The sequence below is a fragment of the Delphinus delphis genome, chromosome 9, assembly GCF_949987515.2.
Source record: "Delphinus delphis chromosome 9, mDelDel1.2, whole genome shotgun sequence".
Taxonomy (NCBI): domain Eukaryota; kingdom Metazoa; phylum Chordata; class Mammalia; order Artiodactyla; family Delphinidae; genus Delphinus; species Delphinus delphis.
This window is the reverse complement of record NC_082691.1, coordinates 95576434-95598389: the sequence shown is the minus strand read 5'-3', so window position 1 is coordinate 95598389 and position 21956 is coordinate 95576434. Positions and strand designations below refer to the sequence as shown.

At 47.7% G+C, this 21956-nt stretch overlaps 1 protein-coding gene across 5 annotated transcripts; it reads right to left on the bottom strand.

The window, feature by feature from the left end:
- Positions 1–4701: 4701 nt before the first annotated feature.
- Positions 4702–21936, bottom strand: CASP2 (caspase 2). Of its 5 annotated transcripts, XM_060021035.1 has the most exons (13): positions 21801–21936; positions 21071–21199; positions 20342–20541; positions 18432–18582; positions 17938–18126; positions 17720–17801; positions 17033–17127; positions 16583–16759; positions 10845–10973; positions 10605–10695; positions 7506–7655; positions 7256–7365; positions 4702–7116 (listed from the first exon to the last, which is right to left on the bottom strand). In XM_060021035.1, exons 4-13 carry the CDS (start codon positions 18561–18563, stop codon positions 6985–6987), a joined length of 1287 nt encoding a protein of 428 aa, XP_059877018.1. In that variant the 5' UTR covers positions 18564–18582; positions 20342–20541; positions 21071–21199; positions 21801–21936; the 3' UTR covers positions 4702–6984. The 5 variants fall into 5 exon arrangements, with proteins under 5 accessions (XP_059877018.1, XP_059877019.1, XP_059877016.1 ...); XM_060021036.1 differs by lacking the exon at positions 21801–21936 and having other exon boundaries at positions 21071–21285; XM_060021033.1 differs by lacking the exons at positions 20342–20541; positions 21071–21199 and having other exon boundaries at positions 21801–21930.
- Positions 21937–21956: the final 20 nt, after the last annotated feature.

Genomic DNA, 21956 nt, shown 5'->3' with positions numbered 1-21956 from the left:
GCTCCCTCCCCCAGCCAGACCTCTGCCTGCTTGTCCCTGCCCTCCCCCCAGTACAGCTCCTTAAGCCTGCCCTCCTGCCTGTCCCCAAGGCGTCTGGGGCAGCGTGCCCACCCCCAGCTATTTATAGCCATCTCTCCGTCACATGACACCCCCCCCCCCCAGCCACATTTGATCTGCTTGGGGTCGAAGCAGGTGTGAGAGCCGTGTGGGGGAGGGGTTGGGATGAGAACCTGTGGGACAGCCCCGCAGGGAATTCCCTCAGCAGGGCCAGCACTGTCCCCCTCCTTAGTCACTAGGAGGCTCCCAGCCCCAAGCCACTGGTCCGGCTGTAAACATTGCCCAGACCAGGATGGAAAACGGCTTCGCATGCTCTCAGACCTGTGTGCTGCCCCAGGTCTGCCTCCTCTAAGCAACCCACCTCTTTTCTTCAGTTTGTGGGGACATGAGGGCTGAGGAGCTGGATGGAGTGGTCCTAGGGTCCCGAAGCACCGGGGGGCAGCTCACCTGGCAGAGTAACCGGCGCCTCTCTGCCATCTTTCCCTGCGGGCTTGTTCCCGGCTCTGTGTCTTCCTGAGGTTTAGTTCTCATCTGTGGAACCAGCTCTCCCCCAACCCAGCCAGTGTTCGGCTTTCTCCTCCAGCTCTGCCTTTTCTGTCTGCCAGAGGCTGCTGGTGATGCTTTGGGGTCATCCCCTTGACCACACCTTCATCACCCCCTGGGTGTGGGACACAGGGGTAATAGCCTCGCGTTCTGGCATTTCTCCCACGTCCCAGACTGGTACACGTCAGCCACACCAGCAGCCTGGATGTACAGGGAGGGACTGAGCCTCCGTTTAGACCGTGGAGCATCCCTCGGAGGTCTATCAGGGCAGGTTAGATAACGAGGGAGACGGGGAAGTGGGCCAGGGGAACGAGGGAGGCCGAGGAGGGAAGGGAAAGGGCGTTTCTCGCGATGAGCCCGACACACGTAAAAGATGACAGGGAAGTACTCTGATATTCTTCCCTTTTCAGGTCAATAAATAATTTTTGGCCAAGGCCAAACTACTCTATCTGGCATCACACTTTTTTTTAAACCAGTTTTCCTAGTACAGTCCTTCCCCTCTGAGCTCTTCACTATAGAAAAAAATTGATAAACGTGAGCCAATATGTGGTTTAGGATTCATCCCCAAGTGAGGTCTGTCCCAGGACAGCCAACGTTCAGGGGCTGCAGGGTAGGCACACCAAACATCTGGGCTGCAATTACATTTTGTTCTAGGCTGAATGGGACTGTCCAAAGCAGGTGAGAAAATGAATTCCATTAAAAGTACCTTTTCTAACATAAATCTGAAGGCCTATAATCTACCCACGAAGATTAAAAATGTGTGATTTGAGGGCCTGGAGGTTCTGTAATATCTCACTCCTCTGCAGGCAGAATGTAAGAAAAGAGATCTAAGGGGATGGCGTGAGATGAAAGAAATACTTTCTTCATAAAGAAGATAGAATGCCGAAGTGCAATTATATTCTTTGCGGGGGGCTTCAGAAACAGAAAAGGTTTCCACGCCTTTGTGGAGTATGGCTCCCCTGAAGGTAGCCAGTTTCTGTAGGGGCGTCATAATCCTAAGAAACAAGTATCTAGGGCAATTGCAATTTCTTCACCGTTCCTGAGAAAATCAGGTCCTGGTTGTGGATTCCAAAATTTGAAGGCAGAGTTTGTTGGCACTGAGAAAACCCTCATACTCCACCAAGCCACCTAGAAGAACGAGCAGCAATTCTAAAAACCAGATTCTGAAATCACGAGGGTCGAGGAAGTCTATAGCCGCTCGTGCTGGAGGGCAAGGATTTGAGAGGAATGATCTTGAGTCTGAGATTAGAGCTAGTTAAAATCTCATGGGCTATCAGCCTGCAAGAGAGGAAAATAAAATGTAAACGGTGCCCCCCTCCATGCCAACACCCCATGGGTGACAGCGCTTAGGCTCTTAGTTGGAAGGCCAAAGATGGGTTTCTGGGGAGTTCTTTGAAAAGCTCCTAAATTTGGAAACAAATTCATAAGCATGCATTTATCTATGAGATATGTATACCGTATATGTATTCTTTTGGGGTTTTAAGTAGACTTTCTTGAGGTCCATGAGACTAGAAGGTTAAAACCTATAGGCTTATAGAATTTCTATTTGAAGAAATGTTGTTGAAATGACCATCTGGGTCACAGGTGCAAGGGAACGTGTGTTAGGGTATAGGTGGTCATGAACAAGCCAGCCCCTTGGCATCCCCACATCAATTTAAGCAGGAACTTTCTCCCTGGGTTAAACCCTTGTTTTCAGACTCCCACCTCTTCAAGTCTGGCCTCTCCAACCATTGCATGATACACCATTACATTCTCTCTAAGGCGCTTTCGGTCATGACTTCCCCTCTGCACATCCAGTCTAGCATGGAACCCACGACCACCTACTTGCTGAAACTTCACCTAGGCAACTGCAACTTCCTCTGAACACACTTTCCCTTTACAGTTGTCCTCACTGGCAGTCATTTCTCCTCTACTGCTTCTTGGACCTTGCCTTCCAGATCCTTCAAAAATCCCTGGTCCCTTCCCATACCTTGCATATGAGGCCTTCCCGAGAGCGCTGGACAGGGCTCTTTCTTTCTCCCCTTCTGTATTTTTGAACACGATACAGTACACTTTTTCCCTATTCTCTACCCCAAAAGGGCTAAGATGGAATAAAGTCTTTGGTCTCAGGCTCCTTCTCCCAGCTCAGTGGGAAAAATCTCTGGCCCCAAAAAGTGAGGAGGGAGAAAATCTCATGCTAAGAAAAAAGTCACAGAAGCAATATTGTTAGCTGAGAGCATGAACTCAAGTTGCCAGATTGTTTCCCATCCTGGCCTCCGTTTCCTCAGAAAGGCAGTAACTTAACGGGGTTACAGAGAGAAAAGAACGCACGTGAAAGTCATAGTGCCTGCCCCAAGGTGAGCTCTGAATGTTAACTTGTGTCATTAAACTGAAGTTTATTCTGTGAGATGGTTAACAGCCATCTCAGATGTCCAGAGAGGTAGGTGTACACATGCAGGTGGGCTATGGGGTTAACAGATGGTTAACAGATGTGTAATGTGTTAACCCTGTGGGATCCACCATGCATCCTCATAGGGTAGCATCCTTCATCCTTTTAAGGTAGCAATGATTTCCCTGTGTTTAGATAAGGGTGAGATTAGGTACCTTAGCCACGGTCTCTGATACCTTAAAAGGCCAAGCCACCATTTGCCATCTATTTAATTCTAGAGTCCATGTCCTTAAAGCTACATCTTTTTTTTTTTTTTTTTTTTGGATAATTGAAGTCTCTGAGCCTCATTTTCCACTTCTGAAAGAGAACCAGGGAGATGACGCCCTCCTGGTCTGTGGGAGGATGGTGTAGAGCTGCACAGCGCCTGGGAGATGCACTGAGCGCTCGGGCAACTAGAGCTGTTAGGAACCTCTTCGCCTCAGACCACTTTCCCCCTCTGCTCATATCCCATCTGCCCCATTTCTTCCTGTTTTCCTCTTCCCTATTACAGGAAACAGGATGGGGGAGGGCAGCAAACGGTCACCCCCAGCTCAGGGATGGGGTATAATTTTAGAAAATCCCCTGGCAGAGGGGACAGAGCTCTGAAATTCAACCTGATACCCTTATTCAAGGGTGGGGCAGGACAGACGTGGAATCCGGCTCAGCATATGCTGCTCTCTAATCCCCAACACACCGGCCTCCCAAACTCTTTCCTCCCACTATTCCAGTGCCCCTCCCTGGGGCTGTGTCTCCACCTCCCACCCCTGGAGAAGGTCCCCGGGTCCAGCCCGCTCCGCAGGTCAGTGCCCCTCCTCCACCCAGTGGTGTTTCAGCTCAGCTTCATCCCTGTTAACCCTTCCTCCTCTGGATTCCTGGACAAGCTTCCTTCCCCCAAGGTCCACGGCAGCTTCCTACCACAATGCTCCAACAGGACGTGTTAGCCCCCCGTAGCCCATCTGCATGCGTACACCCACCTCTCTGGGCGTAGACACACCACACACCAAGAACTCCCAGGTTACACAGCCCACTACTTAGACCTCTTCCATGCTGCCCGAGAATTCTCTTACGACCTATGCCCACCCTGGAAAACCTTAAATCCAAATCGGATCACGTGAGATTGGAAATTCTAGGATCCTCATCCTATTCTAGCTCAACCTGTTTCTCCAGCCTCCATCCCATAATCTAAGCAATCCAGAACTAACACTGCTTGCCAGTGACTCTTCCATCTCTTCTGACCATGAGGAGTCCCAGTGCTGGTAGCCATATTTTGGGGTTGCCTGTGGCCATGACAATGGAGATGGGCTCATCCAAGGTGTGGATCTGGTTGTATAAAAAAGATGTGGCAGGGCTTCCCTGGTGGCGCAATGGTTGAGAGTCCGCCTGCCAATGCAGGGGACACGGGTTCGTGCCCCGGTCCGGGAGGATCCCGCATGCCGTGGAGCGGCTGGGCCCGTGAGCCATGGCCGCTGAGCCTGCGCGTCCGGAGCCTGTGCTCCGCAACGGGAGAGGCCACAACAGTGAGAGGCCCGTGTACTGCAAAAAAATAAAAATAAAAAAGATCTGGCAGCAAAACAAGAGGTGTTCGGCTCTGGGTATGCCTTGTGAGGTGGTGAGGAACGCTGTAAGCTAAGGCAATGGAAGTAAGTGGGCTTTAGACACAGATTATCTACAGCTACAGAGACGTCAGGCGCACATCGGTAATAAACATGAGCGTTTATTTGGCACCAGATGGCAATACAAAATCCTGGCAGTGGGAGGAGGAAAGGTTCTGTCACCCAAACACTTCCATACGATACCGAGCCCAGGGCAGGACCTGGCACCAAGTCTCCGACGCCCTGCAGAACAAGTATTCACCGAGCACCTGAACCACGAGAGGCTGAGCAGTGTGCCCGGAACCACACGAGGTGTGGAAAAGGTTGTCCTACGTGCGACTTCTGTCTTCAGGAGCTAATAATACGAGTGGAGGAAACAAAACATGTGGGAAAATACAGAGTACAAGTACTAAACTGGGTATTTTGCCAAAAGGGAAATTTTGTCAAAAAGTAGGAGTCTAGCTAGGGTCGCTTCCTTCCTTCCGCAAACATTTATTGAAGATCCAAGACATGTCAGGCACTGGGTACATGTTAGTGAACAAAAGAGACAAGGTTTCTGCTCTCATGGAGCTTAAAGTGGAGACGGGAATGAACAAGTGAAGCACGCTAATTGATGATTACGCACTGTGATAAGTGCAATAAGGGGGATTAAACAGGACACAGTAATAAAGAAACATGATTCTTAGAGACAGAATGGCCTGGGAAGGCCTCCACAACAAGGTGGCATTTAAGCTCAGACTTGAAGGATAAAGAAAGAAGCCACCAGAGACAAGAGTGGACTCAGTGGACCCAGGAGTGTCTGATGGCCTTGGGCAGGAAAGGCCTCAGAATGTCTGAGAAACTGAGGACAGCAGTGGGTTACGGGGAAATCAGCACTTAGTGAGGCCCTGCAGGCCAAGGTAAAGAGTCTGGATTTTATTTGAGGTGTGATAGGAAACCAGAGGATTCCAAGCAGGGGAGTAACAGCATCAGATTTATACTTAAAAACCCAAACCAATGGGCTTCCCTGGTGGCGCAGTGGTTGAGAGTCCGCCTGCCGATGCGGGGGACACGGGTTCGTGCCCCGGTCCGGGAAGATCCCACATGCCGCGGAGCGGCTGGGCCCGTGAGCCATGGCTGCTGAGCCTGCGCGTCCGGAGCCTGTGCTCCACAACGGGAGAGGCCACAGCAGTGAGAGGCCCACATACCGCAAAAAAAAAAAAAAAGAATAGGGAAGTCTCATAAAAGCACAGATAAAGATGGCTTCTAGGGTGAACAAATAACATATACAGCAGTGGTCTCCCTGAAATGGAAAGTCATAACAGGAAGGGGAAATTGGCCACATAAAATCAAGAAGGGATTTAATACTGAAGCAGAAAGAGGGAACAAGGTACTACATCACATCCTTGAGCAGCCAAATGATCCAATTAAGCCATATTTTAGACAGAGCTGGTGGCAGCAGTAAACAGGATGAGACGAAGGTGAAGAGGGGAGAAACAGGAAGCAGGGAGATAACTAGGAAGCTTTTATAGAGGGGACACTTCATAGGAAGAAAAACGAGGATAAGGTGACAGATTACAGAGTATGAACAAGCGTACCACTCTTATCTGCCTCTGCTGACACTCCCTGCAGGGCTCATTTCAGGTACAAAGCTCGGAGAAAGGACAACCAATTAAAAGATCTTTGAAACTTCCGTGGGCAAAGATCAACAGGCAACAGATACAAGGCATCCAAACCCTAACCTCTGCTGAACGCTGGATTCCCTGAGCCCCAAGGAGCCAAGAGTGGAGTTGAGAAGACAGTCCTTCCGGGGGGTGACATTCTGGAACCAAAGGGAATGAATGCACAGGTACGGGCCCACCCACAGCAGCAGAGAGTGACTCCTGTCCTGCTTGGCCTTTTGAAACCAAATGAAAAAGGTCTATGTTAAACCAGGACACCTTCCAAACTCACTCTGAGACAAATGGGGCTGGGATGTGACAGAAAAGATGGGAGATGACCTCTGAGACATCTCAACTAAAGTAATAAAAGCAATCACCAAACGCTTCCTACAAGAGCCCTGGGGGCAGAAACTGAACACGAACATGGAGGAAACCCACATGCCCTCTCCCCACCCATCGAGACACTATGTTCGTAACATCACTTGCCAGGTCCCTCAACTGAGGCCAAACGCTCCAGGCAACAAGTCCAGCCGCAGCTGGTTCCACAGGGAGAGAGCCTCCCATGGGAGTAGCCGGCCTGTAGTCCGAGGTCAAAGATGGAGACGATGGGCGTGTGAAATGAGCCTGGGATATTCCCAATCCCTGAGGGGGAGGGACAGACACCGTGCGTCCTGGAGACAGGAGGCTCTATCACACCTCCCGTGGTCCAGCGGCCTCCATGTGGCCCAGGTGATGGGAGGTGGCATCACGTGGGAGGGTGTCCCGGGAAGAGATAGAGGTGGCGGCACAGAGTGCTACAGTACTCGGACATCTCCTTGCATCGGTGGAACTCCGTGCCCGGGGCGTAGCCTTCACGCTCCTTGATGAGCGCGTTCACCTGCAAAGGCAGAAACCCAGGGCCCATGGTTTGAGAATCAGGTGTTTCCATGATCCCAGAAGAGGAAGGGTAGGGAGACTGTGAAAAACAGGGCAAGGGCGGAGGAAGGTAGGTTCCTGGCACCACTGAGCCGACTTACCTCCACGAGCATGTCGGCCACATGCTTGTCACAGGCCCTCTCACAGAACACCTGAGTGAGGGCCTCCACGTACCAGGAGCCCCGCTTGGTGTTGCGCATGGCAGCGGTCCCTGCAACCAGGACAGCAGTGAGCACACAGGGAAGGTCCCGGGCACCCTCACACGGCTGGACGGACCTCGCCGACACCCGCTCCCTCCGCAGTCAGAGAGAGACACCACCTTTGGGATCTCTCCTTTGGGACTCACGATACCTCTGAGGCAGGCGTAGCCACAAATCATGTCCGAGCGAGTGGGCAGTCGCATCTTCAGCCCCTCCTCTTTACTGGCATCGCTCTCCTCGCACTCGAGGGATCGCTCATGGTTCTTCCCGTCTTGCTGGTCGACCCCACGATCCGTCTCATCTGTACAAAGGCAGACAGAGTGGACAGAGATGTTATTTCCTCTCTTGGACCTGTCACAGGCAAGCCCGAGTTCCCTGCAACCTTGACTGGGAAGAACCATTTCCAGCTGTTGCCTCCAACCTGTGGCTGATGAATTAAAAAACAAACAAACAAACAAACGAACACCATTACTCCCATTCCTCCGCCAGAGTACACCGATCACACAGAGGGTGCCCATGACAGGCCAGACACCGCGCCCAAGCACACGCACATACACACAGTCCGAGCTCTGTCCACGCCGTGTAAGACAGGGCAAGTGCTGAACCAAATACTCCTCGTAAACAGAGTGAAAAGCCATCTGTGTCCATGATTCACTTGTTCAATTGTCAATATTCCTGGAAGTCAAAGTGCTCCTTATTGCAATACACAATAAAATATTGATATATTTCGTTTTATTATGTAAAAAAAACCAAGAAACCAAAAATATGATTACTACATTTATGCCATATGAAAACTACAACCTCAAATCTATCAATAAACAAATTATAAAACTAAGCATGATCAGCTGTTTTCAGGGTGTTTTGGGTATTTTTAAATCATTTATTGTTTATTAATTTCATAAGCCAAGTTGTAGCTGGCGTGCAAAATTTGAGAAATTTAAAGAAACTTAAAATTGGGATAATCTATTTTCTCCTACACAATGTAAAAAGAACACTATTATTCAATATTAGCAGTAGATTCTCAACATACCCTGAGCACATGTCCAACCTCCTGACCTAGGCCTTATCTACCCCAAGACATGTTCTCTTTCTGATGCTGTTGTCGTGGGGGTGGTAGGAGAGACACAGGACACACGGCTGTCACGCCGAAGGTGAAGGAGTAAGTATGCTTTCTTATACCTCCCTCTCCATAGGACCCCCAAGACAGCCTGAAACGGGAGTGAGGCTTGAAGGTCTGTGCAGAAAATGACCAAGGTTCACTGATCCAATAAAAATGTACTGAGCAACTTCCATATGCCAGGCACTGTTTTTGTTTGAGGCCCTAGGGATATAGTGAAAAGTCCCTGCCCTTCTGGAGCTTACACTCCAGTTTAGGAGCCAGTCATCTGGGGTGGGGCGGTCCTTCTAACAGGCATCAATTATGTTAACTGAATAGAGCGGAAGACAGTTGAGCTCAGGCTTTCAAAGGAAGAGCTGGCTACTGGTCATGCCTTGAAGGATTTAATTGTAGAGAGAAGATTCACGTTAGCCCAGAAGAGCGCAATTCTCCCCTATCCAGGTCTAGTATTTGTATATAATCTCTGAACACAGGAGGAGAAAATGATCATGAACATGTTTATTTCCTTTTACTTTGCTAGTGACACCTCCTAAAGGAAATCGGCCAAGCTGAATGTGTCCCTCAAGAGAAAGGAGCCTCCTCCCTTGTCTTTGTGTCTCAGATCTGTTAATCAATAAATGTTTTTTTCACAGTATCCCCATATATGTTTTTTATATCATTGCTACGCTTTTTAGGCAGATTAATTTCCATCCATTCGTTCAATATTTATGAAGTGCTACTACATATCAGGTAGTGCTCTGAGACTGGGGATACAGCAGGTGCATAAAAAAGTAAGCTCCTGCCTGCACATACTCTTTTCTTAGCACTTTTCCCTGCCATGGTAATCGTCCTGAAAAAAAAATTTATCGCATTATTTCTTACTTAAGCTCCCAATAGCTCTGTACTATTATCTGTCAAAGTCCGAAGTCCAAAATCTGAGCTGTAGCTAAAGGTATAGATCACGTGGTCAGCCACATCCCACTACATATGACTGATGCAGACGCGCAGTTTTTAAATTAGATTCGGGCATACCTCTGGCTCAGCACACCCTTTCTTTGGCCGGGGGAAGGGGATATCTTTTTAATCTTGGTATGCGTGTCATTGCATTCCCCCCTTTTCCCTGAAAGGATCTATCTGTTACTCCACACCCATGTAAAAAATGTATTATGTGAATGCTTGGACAAAGTGACCTTTAAATCAAACTACAACCCCTTAGGGGCACGGATCATGTCCTAACAGTCAGAGCAGGTACTTTCCGCGGATCTCCTATGGGCCAGGTACTGTGCTAAGTAAGTCCTTCATACGAACCATTTCACTTAAGCATCACAACAGCCTGACCTTATGAAGTAGGTCTGACGATTATCTACATTTTATACTGAGGAAACTCAGGTGCAGGGACATCGAGCAACTTCTCTAACCTGACATAACTAGTCAGTGGTAGAGGCAGAATTGGACTCCACATTTAGAGCTTTTAGTTATTACTGTTTTCCTCCAAGATGAGAGGCAGGCCTCCATGTCTTCTGAGCCTAGTCGGGGAGTCCTGGCTCTTCAAGGGGTAAAAGAGACTGTGTGCAAGAAAGAAGAGGGGCGGCAGCAGCTCACGGAAGAACGCGAGCCAGAGGCTGACACGGGGCTTCTGCGCTGCTTTCCTGCGTGACACGTGAGTGACACAGAGAAGGGAGGAGACGAGAACGCAGTGTAGCTGAGACGAGAAGTAAAAGGAGAAGGTGGAAAGGGGGAGGAGAGGTGGAGAAAAAAAAGAGGAAGAGGATAAAGTGAGAGGGCTAGGAAGCAGAGACAGCCGGAAAATCCTTAACTGGAATGAGTAACCAAAAAAGCGCATCAGCGTTAATAAGCACAGAAAGAAGGAAGCGTCCTCAGGAAAGAAGGCGAAGACACTGGCAGAGAGCGTCTGCAGGACAGGATGTGGCAGGTGCACAGGGCTGACCAACCTGAGAGCCAGGGGCTGCCCAAGTCCCAGCACACCCCATGCATTGGGAGACACTTACAGAGCAAGAGAGGCGGTGGCAGCAGTGAACAGAAGGAGGTGCCCAAGGGATCCGATAGCACCTGAGAGGAGCAAACAGGAAAGTGAGAGCTGGTGGGAGGCTGCCCAGGAGCCACACCCAGGTGCTGGTCTGCCAGGGCACTCACCTCCACGGCAGGCCTGGATGAAGAACATTTTCGGTTTGTTCTGTAGGCTCGGGCAGTTGGCATTGTCAAACAGCCGGAAAACCTCTTGTAGCTGCCAGAAACAAACAAGGGAGAAGGGAGGTTGGTGGTCAGTGGGACCTCCTGAGTCCTACACGCAACAGCAGCCGTCACTGGAGAGAGGGGCAGGCGGGAGGTGAAGCGGCCCAGCTTGCAGAGCTGCGGCCACGGGACGGCACGCACCTGAAGCAGCATGCCGTCCACGCCATAGACACCGCCCTCCATGCCGTGGGAGAGGAGCGCCACTATGCAGGAGTCCATGACACGGTGAGCGGGTAGCTGGGCAAAGTCCCGGAGCTTCTCTTGCATTTCCTAGAAGAAAGACACCTTTCAGCGTTGTTCACTAGTCAGCACCAATGTAAGCTTTTCTTCAGTGTCTGAAACCCTAAGCTATTAGAAGGTACAGTGTGTTCCCTACATTCCTGTGGTCGATGGTAAGTGAAGTCAGAGATGCACCAGAAAACTGCATGACTTCAGACAAAATTCTGAATATAATTTTACAATTCACAGGCTCACTGAGGTATGTTAAGAACTCCTGGATTAAAGCAAGTTATTAATGAAGGAGCTAGCTAACTTTATCCATTCTCCAATCATCAACCCGATCCTTCTTCAGAGCATATGCCCTTGTATATAAACGGCACAAGGGGGACCGCCGGGTAAACCGTAACAGCTACAAGAACTGCTGTGTGACAGAGGGCTCACAGGATCGTGAGAGTAGAGAACAGCAGTACTCCTGTGCTGTTGTCTGTCCGAGAATTTAAGTTCCCGGAGACAGTGATGATGTCTGTATAAAACGCTTTGTCCATGAAGAACACACTCTATGGAGGATTCTGTACAGGGTCATGACTACATATATGGGCCAAGGGACCAGAGGGACCTCAGCTGGATCCCTAGGTTCATAAATTAGAACAAGTTATTTAGCCCCTCAAAGCTCTAGTGCCCATTTTGTAAGACAATTAAGCGTACATTTCCTCCAAGTTTGTACAGATTAAATGAGATATGGCACAGAAAGGACTTATCACTGTGTCTGGCACATACTGCAAAGATCTGCCATTACAATGTGCTTGTCTAATGAAAGGTAACAATATTATTTTTTCAAAGAAACCGTGTAGTCTAACTTAAGAATCTTTTTGATCTTGCACTAGACTGACATATATGAATAACACTCTAACTGAAGCATTATACCTAACAGTACAATAATATGATACCAACTTTTAAACCTATGTCTCCCTCTACAACTCTAGATGTCTGGATTGTCTCTGAGATGAGCAGAGAGAAAACAGGCTCATTTTACTATGAACTTGATCAAAATATAATGAAGAATATGCTATCTAGGCAGAACAGTTACAGTACACATATATCTAACAGTCCATACACAGCCCCCAGTAAAACACACACTTGTGTAATACATTGCGGTGGTTCTCCAAGTGCGGCCCCTAAAACAGCAGCATCAGCGTCACAGGGGAACCTGTAAGAACTGCAGAGTCTTGGCCCCCAGCAAACTGTTTTCACAAGCCCTCCAGGTAATTCTGATGTGCTAACGTTTGAGAACTGCTTATCTGTTTGGAATAGTTCTGTCTGCACATAATTGAGACTTAATAAGAGACTTGAAAGTCTGCAGTTTCACTGGGAATGGAGAAACTGGCTGTGCTGAAAGAGCATGTGTATTTTCTGAGCAAACAGAACCCAACCATAATACTGGAGATCTTAAGGTAATAAAAGATATCCAAAATTCATTCATTTTAAGAATATATCATCTCAAGAGCCTACTGCCCCTCTGGAGTTGACTGTAACAGAATTTAACGTGTAATAGGTGAAGTTCATTTTGCTCCAAGGAGGGAATATACAGGTTAGGCACTCAGGAGCATTTTGCACTTAAGTGAGATTACTAGGTCAGTAAATAGAAGACAACAAAGCCCGAAGTTAAGAACACATGGGCTTTGTAACTGAATTTAATAAGATTAAACCATTCAATCAATGGGGGTTAGTCATTTGGGGAAATTTTTCCGAAAGTAGCGTAGCTTAAAATAGGATCTCTAGATCTATTTCTGATAAAATTACAGAACTTCTATAAATAGCAGGGCTCTTAACACTTCCAAGTGTTTTTGGCTGGGGGACACAGAAGAAAAGAATAACCTGTGAACTCCCTGAAATGATACCCCAAATTTTACTGGCAGCTGTATTTTCCAGAGATGACCCACAGCTTGCCCCTATACCCTCAAATCCGTCTGTGACCAAATGCAAGTTACAAACCAATACCACGACATGGTGAAAGGAAACCTGCCACTTTAAAGTGTATCTCATTTCCTAATATACAATAAACTGTAATTCTAGAACTAGTAAAACTCATGAGGTAGTGCAAGAAGAAAAGACTCTGATGATGAACAGAAGCACTGAACACCTACATGAGCGGTGAGGATAATAGCGTGCTCTCCAGCACTGTCAGGCGAAATGGTTCTCTGAGACTACACTGTCTCCAATTTTTCAATGGAATTATCTCTAAAGCAAAAAGGAATAATATGGGGAGAAAAAGAGGATCTAAATTTTCTTGGTTCTGTCTCTTTGCTCACCAAATAATTATATAAAAGACTTGAGGGACTTCCCCTGAGGTCCAGTGGTTAAGACTCAACGCTTCCACTGCAGGGAGCACAGGTTCAATCCCTGGTCGGGGAACTAAGATCCTGCATGCCTTGTGGCATGGCCAAAAAGTTTTAAAAAAAAAAAAAAGAATTGAGCCCCTTGAGATGTTCTATCAGAAAGATAGTATCCTGTACAGATGCCTAGCGCACCAAATTATCACACCCACTGTCACTACCTGGTTTTAACTGCATCTGAAAGTTCGATTGGCCACTGTCAGAAATTGGTCCTGCAATGTCCTCCTCCTGCTTCTGAATCTCCAGAGCTGAGGACTAGCGTACATGGAGGGTGATATCCCGAAGGTTCAGTCCTAGCCCTTTTGCTTTTTCTCAAGGATCATGATCTCTCATTACTTGAAGTCTTTTTCCTATACAAGTAGTCCCCAAATTTACATCTTTGGCCCTGACTTCCTCTGAGGCCCTCAATTCCTTACGTTCTCCATCTTCTTCCATAGGTAGTTATTTAATCACAAAGCACTGACAGTACAATCATGCCATTATACTATTTTTCACATATATTCTTTTCCTTTTGGTCCACTATCCCGTCCAGGCCCCCACCATCTCATACTGGCATTATGATATTAACTCCAAACTGTATTCCCTGCCACTGGTCTCTACCTCATTCATTACTGTCATATTAATCTTCCTGAATCATCACTGTGAATGCGTTACCTTTCTATTCAAAAACCACTAACGATGTGCTAATGTCAACACAAGGAAGTCCAATTCCTTTGGGAAGACATTCAAGGCCCTGTGCATTCTGGTCCCTTTTTCCCCAATCTTGTTGTTGGAACTCCTGTGCCCTAGACATTTGGTTCACCCACAAGGTCCCTAACACACACATTTCTAATCTGTATGCTGTTCTCCTTGTGTAGGACCCCTTCACTCCTCCTCTCTTGCCTCAGTAGCTTCCATCCTTCACGGGCAGCTTAAGTCTCACATCCTCCACTTATCCTTCTGACCACATCTACCCAGGTGATGGTTTCTTCCTCTTAACTACTGTAGAAGACACTGTCTCTAGTCTTTTGTTGTCCTTAGGAAATAAGGGGATGTGCCTCTTTTTTTTTTTTTTAAACTGATGTCAAGACTCCCTCATCTAAATGAGGTCCCTTGAACTCAAGGTCCACATTAAAAAAAATCTCGGGCAGCTAACATAGTTGCCCCCTGTTATAAGGTGCTCAAAATTGAACTCCACTGCGATTCAAGTTATAGAACAACGTAACCAGAGAATCAGAATCCGACAGGTCCTGGAATCTGCATCAGGGAATGGCATTTGTGAAGTGGGCCCGTAGGCCCATCCAAGCTACTGTCTCTAAGATAAGAATCAGTAGTACACAGCTGACCTGCTGCTTAGTGATGCATCTTTAACTATCAAGCACATAAAATCCCTTATCAACTGCATAAAATTTGGAAAACCGTGACATAATAAATTCCTAGTAAAAAAAATGACTAGACCAAAAGCTGTAAAGAAATGTAAATCGCATTCATTTTGTTAAGTGACCTTCTAATAGGATTCCCTCTGTAAGAATTACAGCTGTTGTCCCACGTTTATTCCCTTCATGCCCAGCAGATCTCTCAGGAAAGCATATAACCTACGTGAATACTTGATGTAGAAAGGAGCTGTTCCAGCCATGGCTTTGAAGCAAGGGTGGGTTTACTTCTTTGCCTGAGCTATTATTGGGAAGCTGGTAATAGCATGTAAAGAACAACATTCAGGTCCCTACCAATGAATCTGGCCTTATCCCAAATTTAGCAAATACACAATTATTCTCACAGAAGCAAGACAGCTGAGAAATAGAAATGAAGACCACAGACAATGCTGACCACCCTACCTCAACAGACCAAAGAGAATCTTCTAGAAACCTTAATTTTACCATGGATATTCCCAAAGGCAAGTTTAGGAAAGCACTATTATTCTGAATCAAAATAAAGAATTAGTATTAATTTACCAATGGACTATTTTCAATTTCAAAACAGAACTACCTAAAGGTAACAAAGTCAGTGGTACAGCCCGGTAACTGAGGCTGAAGGGGACTAACTCCTAACAAGAATGCTTAGGACCTGCAGGAACCTAGCTCAGAAGTAATCTACGCTAAGCTCTGTCTTGTGGCCACACAACTGATGAGAATAGGTTATGTTAGGGACTTCCCTGGTGGCGTAGTGGTTAAGAATCCGCCTGCCAATGCAGGGGACATGGGTTTGAGCCCTGGTCTGGGAAGACCCCACGTGCCGCGGAGCAACTAAGCCCGTGAGCCACAACTACCGAATCCCGCGCACCTAGAGCCCGTGCTCTGCAGCAAGAGAAGCCACCGCAATGAGAAGCCCACGCACCGCAACGAAGAGTAGCTCCCGCTCGCTGCAACTAGAGAAAGCCCGCGCGCAGCAACAAAGACCCAACACAGCCCAAAGAAAAAAACAGAATAGGTTAATTCATGAAATGACCACAAAACAGTATTTACAAGGACAATTCTAGCAAACTTTCATTTGTAAGAATTTTATCTGCCAACGTAATCTTGAGAACTGGACTCCTAGGCAGCAACGTCAACCAAGAAGTCACTGTCCTGTGTAACCCTGACTTATAAATATCTTTTCTTAGTTGGTTGGGTGCATATCAGTATCTCACCTCCTGAGGGACTGGGAATCAAGTTGCTGAGCATGTAAAAGTGAGAACCCGACCCTGGACTATTCTTACTCAGGGAGCGCACAGCCACCCTGAGAAGTCAACACCCAGGCAGCTGGCTGGCCTGAATCCTTTCTCTCTTTTCTTTTGTTTTCTTTTTATTATTTATTTTTTGGCTGTGTTGGGTCGTCGTTGCTGCGCATGGGGTTTCTCTAGTTGCGGCGAGCGGGGGCTACTCTTCGTTGCGGTATGCGGGCTTCTCATTGCAGTGGCTTCTCTTGTTGCGGAGCATGGGCTCTAGGCACAGAGGCTTCAGTAGTTGTGGCAGGCGGGCTCAGTAGTTGTGGCTCGTGGGCTCTAGAGCACAGGCTCAGTAGCTGTGGCGCATGGGCTCAGTTGCTCCACTGCATGTGGGATGTCCCCTGCACTGGCAGGCGGATTCTCAACCATTGTGCCACCAGGGAAGCCCTTTTTTTTTTTTTTTTTTTTTTTTAAAAAAAAAACTAGATTGCAAGATGGGCGGCAGAACACAGCAAGTAAAAGGTAGGGAGAGAACATAACTCTAGTAAGGCACAACCCAGCAGGCAGAGGAGCATGGACGTTTCTGGCCCCCAAGTGTTGTCCCGTTCTCTAATGCACACGTCAGCATGTCCTGCCTCGGGTACCTGTGCAGTCTGGTCAAGAAGAACATGAACTTTGTAGCCCAAGAGCTTGAAGAGGGTGACTAGAGTGCTGTGGTCCACATCCCCTCCAGAGCGGAATTCCAAGTCTTTCTCGCCAGTGAAGTGCACGTTGCTCAGCACCAGTGCCAGGCCACGAGGCCGAGACTGCAACCTATAGGCCTGGGGAGGGGAGGCCGATTAGACCGTGAGCTTCTTGAGGACAGAAACTATGCCTCCCCCACTAGACGAGGCATTTCAAGAAAACACAGACATCACGTTCTTCTTCTTAATCCCACCAGGTCAAGTATAGAAATACCCACAAAACACAATCAGCAATTATTTTCTGACTAATAACGGCAGGAAAGAAATGTATATACACAAACTAAGTTCAGATGCCCAGGAAGGGTATCTCATTTCCCAACGCTTTTCCTCTTGCCATTTTGCAAGACTTACCAGCTGGTAGTGCGCTTGATAAAACTCAGGAGTGCAAGACTTCACCCGAAGGCTGGGAGGCCCATCTCCATGGTCTAGGGAGTGTTCCACTGTATCTGCGGCATAGAGAGCAGAAAAGCTAGCACACAACCTACACAGCAATCCTAGTGCTTCACTGTAACTTCAGGCACCCTTTTCGTAATTACTGGTCTGGCTCACGTCCCTTGTCTGTAAGCTCTATGGGGGCAGAGACCCTGTTTGCTTTTGTTCACCACTGGATCCTCTGCACTTAGCCTGCGTATAGTAGTAGGTGCTCAACTCAGTAAATGACTGAATGGGGTATATGATAAAACCCTTGTTCTAATCACTAGAATACTCAATCAGCAGGGTAGAGGCCCATGATGTAGTCTTTCCTCATTGTAAAATAACTAAGCTTTACAGAGGAGATAGGCCAATTATGTGCAGGAACTTCCTACCTGCACAAGTTGCTCCAAGGGCCGATCACCATTAAAAAACCATCTATGACGGAAGAAGAAAAACAGGCCCAACCCAGAGCCCATCTGAACTGTCCTGCTGGTCCCTAACAAATTCACTGAGGAAACCGTTCCAATATGAACGAAAATAGGTTTCACACTGGGGCAAAGTCAGACGCCAGTCAAGGAAGCGGAAGTCGATCTGCAGGACCCATTTTACGCCATCAGTTCTCACCTGGGGACAGGCGGCGCTGCTTGCGGGGGGGGCAGGACTCACACACCGGGAAAGGGAGACGCAAGTGGTAGTCGCAGCGCAACTGTAAGAAAGCAGGACCCCCCGTACCAGGCCTTAGGGAGCTGGTCCAGCCCAAATAATACAGAAATCTAGTCCCGTTCCCCACTTCACCAGTCTCAAAAATGCCCTTCCTACCAAACCAACCCTTCCTAACATACCACGTGTCTAGGGCTCCATACCGGTGGGGGTATGTGCTGAAGACCAGCCAGGGTTGTGAGCAACAGGTCCTCCAGGTGACCCTGCTTGGTCTCCCTCAGGGCCACACAGAAGGCATCAAAAGCCTGGGGGCCCCTCTTGGGCAGCAAGTTGAGGAGTTCCACATTCTGGCTGAAACTGCACACCCTGGCCTACGATACAAGAATAAAACATGACATCACATTTACTTATCCAGCTGTAATTCTGTTTCTCCAGATGAGCTTCCTAGTAACAGCATCATCCATCTCAAGAACTCCTTTTACAGAAAAATATGTACGTGGGAAGCCCTTCCCCCACTATTCTTGAATTATATGTCTTTTCTGTTAAATGCTCTAGGGTAGAAGAGCATTTTCATTTCCTTAGTAAAGCACTACATCTTTTTCACACTTTACTATGCTCTGTTCCTCTTCCTACCGCTAACATATTCACTTGGCTTTTCTCTTTTGCCTTCAGATACCTGAATGTGCTCCCTCATTTCCAAGGTGATAATGTCCTTCTCCAGGAGATGTTCTAACAGTTCGCTCAGCAACAGCTGTTTGGCCAGCACCACTCGGTTCTTTCTGAGAGCTTCCTGATGGTCAGGATGCATGCCATACACTCCCAGTATCCTACAGATAAAAGACAGAAAAGCTGTCAAGTACAAGATCTGGCAGAGAAGTGGAACAGAAGAGGTGTGGGTAGGAGAAATATAAAGAACAGGACTTACGATAACTAAAATGAGACATATTTTATTGAATGTGCTTAAAATCATAGAAGTGTTAAGCAGTAACACACTGATCATAAGGAAATGATATACAATCCTTTATGGAGGATGTTCAACTGAGACCATCTTCTGAGATGAATGGTCTGACGAGGGGAAATATCTATCGTGACAAAAATAATACACACACGAGTAGACATACTCACAAGAAGGAACATTCCTCCATCTGACCGACCAATTTTCATTAAGGAGTATTCCAGAAAACATTTCACACTACTTATCTAAGCTGCTGACAGTGATATGAGTCTAAAATAATCCTTTTTATATATATATATAAATTTATTTTATTTATCTATTTATTTTTGGCTGTGTTGGGTCTTCGTTGCTGCGTGCGGGCTTTCTCTAGTTGCGGTGAGAGGGGGTTACTCTTTGCTGCAGTGTGCGGGCTTCTCATTGCGGTGGCTTCTCTCGTTGTGGAGCACGGGCTCTAGGGGCTTCATTAGTTGTGGCATGCGGGCTTCATTAGTTGTGGCTCGCGGGCTCTAGAGCACAGGCTCAGTAGTTGTGGTACACGGGCTTAGCTGTTCCGCGGCATGTGGGATCTTCCCAGACCAGGGCTCGAACCCATGTCCCCTACACTGGCAGGCGGATTCTCAACCACTGCGCCACCAGGGAAACCCCACAACTATGGTTTTTAAAACGGTAAGTTCCTGTGACAAAATAACACTAGAAATGACCAGGATCCTATAAGAACCGAAAGTAAAAAATCTGACGGAAAGTCACAGTAGATAAATGCCAATGATGAAAACAATCAACATAACCTGAAATCACTCAAAGAGTTAAAGCATGTAAAGGCGAAATTATTTTGGGAATTTAGTTTACGAGGGATGTCTTCATTTCAAGGATTCCTTAGTTTTGCTATGCGTTTGGAAAGAGTTCAGCTTCTGTTGATGAACTCAAAGAATCCCATGTCCAGGTGAGAGGGAGACACAAGAGGGAGGAGATATGGGGATATATGTATACGTATAGCTGATTCACTTTGTTATAAAGCAGAAACTAACACACTATTGTAAAGCAATTATACTCCAATAAAGATGTTATAAAGAAAATAAAAGAATCCCATTTCCAGTGTGTAACATCTATGTGCCTAATTTATATAAATCCAGGGTGTGCCAGCCTGCTTAGTCACAGTTTCCAAGTACATGACAACAGTAAAGACCTGATGGCAGTGAGAAAGGAATATGGTACCAGCTTCAGATTATAACTGAAAAAACCTATTTTAAAATGCATTCCGGGGGTTTCCCTGGTGGCGCAGTAGTTAAGAATCCGCCTGCCAATGCAGGGGACACGGGTTCGAGCCCCGGTCTGGGAAGATCCCACATGCCGCGGAGCAACTAAGTCCCTGCACCACAACTACTGAGCCCGTGCTCTAGAGCCTGCGAGACACAACTACTGAGCCCATGTGCCACAACCACTGAAGCCCGCACGCCTAGAGCCCATGCTCCGCAAAGAGAAGCCATGGCGAGAAGCCCGTGCACCGAAACGATGAGTAGACCCCGCTCGCTGCAACTAGAGAAAGCCTGCATAGCAAGAAAGACCCAACGCAGCCAAAAATAAATAAATTAATTAATTAAAACAAAAACAAAAAGAATCACCTTGGAACATACCAAAGCAGTTAACAATGACAACGTGTATGAACTCTGGTAAAAATAAGTGTTGGGCTTCCCTGGTGGCGCAGTGGTTGAGAGTCCACCTGCCGAGGCGGGGGACACAGGTTCGTGCCCCGGTCTGGGAAGATCCCACATGCCGCGGAGCGGCTGGGCCCGTGAGCCATGGCCGCTGAGCCTGCGCGTCCGGAGCCTGTGCTCTGCAGCGGGAGAGGCCACAACAGTGAGAGGCCCACGTACCGCAAAAAAAAAAAAAAAAAAAAAGTGTTAATAGTTCAATCGCAAAATAACATCGTAGCTGGATTCTGGGTATTTCCTCAGGATACACACCAATGGTGGGGTGCGTTTACTCGACTTTTTCCCCTTAATTTACCAGTAGCATTTTCTCCTTAAAACTTTCTCCTCCCTTGGTTTCCATGACACCATTCTCTCCAGCTTCCCTCTCTGCTTACTAGGTCCCCGTTTCCTTCACAGGACCTTTGGCCTGCCCTTAAATGTTGACATTCCGTTAGGAAGCCCCCTCAAAAAGCCTCTCCCTACTCAGTATCATCCACACAATTCACTAATCGACTCCCCGTTCTTAACTCTAAGTTGTAGACTTGAATTTTCAATCAATAACTTATTAGGTTTAATCTGAAGCAGTATCCATTCTACACACACCTGCTCCTTGCAGGATTCCATACTACGGGGAGTCTCAAAGGTGGACTTTCCAAAAGTAACCACAATCACCTAGAACTTTAGAACACATCGGGAAAGGGGGGAGCGGGTGGAGGAAAGGACACAAAGACGATTCTTAAGTCTTGATTCTGTGTCCTTCTGCAGGTTCTGGTTCCAAAGTCCTCAATTCATCACCTGGGTCTGGACCGGGAGGCATTAAAATGTTATCCTGGGCGATGTCTGCCATGATACGATTTAACTGGGGCAGAGGCTGAGACACTCGGAGCCTCGGGAACTTCCTTGTCTCAGAGTACACCCAAACCCCAAAATCTGTGTTGACTGCTGTGAAAATCTGGTCATTACACCCAACGCAATACGGATCATGATATATTCAATCCGAAACAAATGCACATCAGGCAGAATTCCGAGATCTGCAGGTCTCATCGGTGTTTATGAGTACAGAGTTTAGTTCCTCAAAAGGGAACCGAGGAAAAGAAAGAATCAAGAATCTTTTAAGAGAAACCGAGATTTGACAGGACTGGAAAGAGCTCGCCTGGTTCAGAGCCTCCGGGATTGGAAGAATGGAGGCTGGGGAATCTTTGCTCGAGAGGGACGAGGCCCAGAAGAGATTCGCCCGCCCGCGCTCCCCTCGGGGGCTCAGCCGGCCTCCCACCCTTGGCTGGAAGCTTGGACACCGCGGCTTCCAGGGGCTCCGAGGGGAGGGGCGCCAGGGCCATACGCCTGAAACTCGCGTCTCCCTCCCTGGGTCCCATTACGGACCCCTGGGACCCTCCCCACTCACCTGCGCCCCCTATCAGCGGTCACCAGCCCCTTTTGCTGGAGGGCGGACCGGGGGCCTGCGCTCGGCGCCGCCATTTCCCGCTTTTCCCGGGCTGTGCGCGCACCGCCCACAACCCAAACAAACCGCGAGCCCTCTGGTCCACCGCATCCCTCCCAC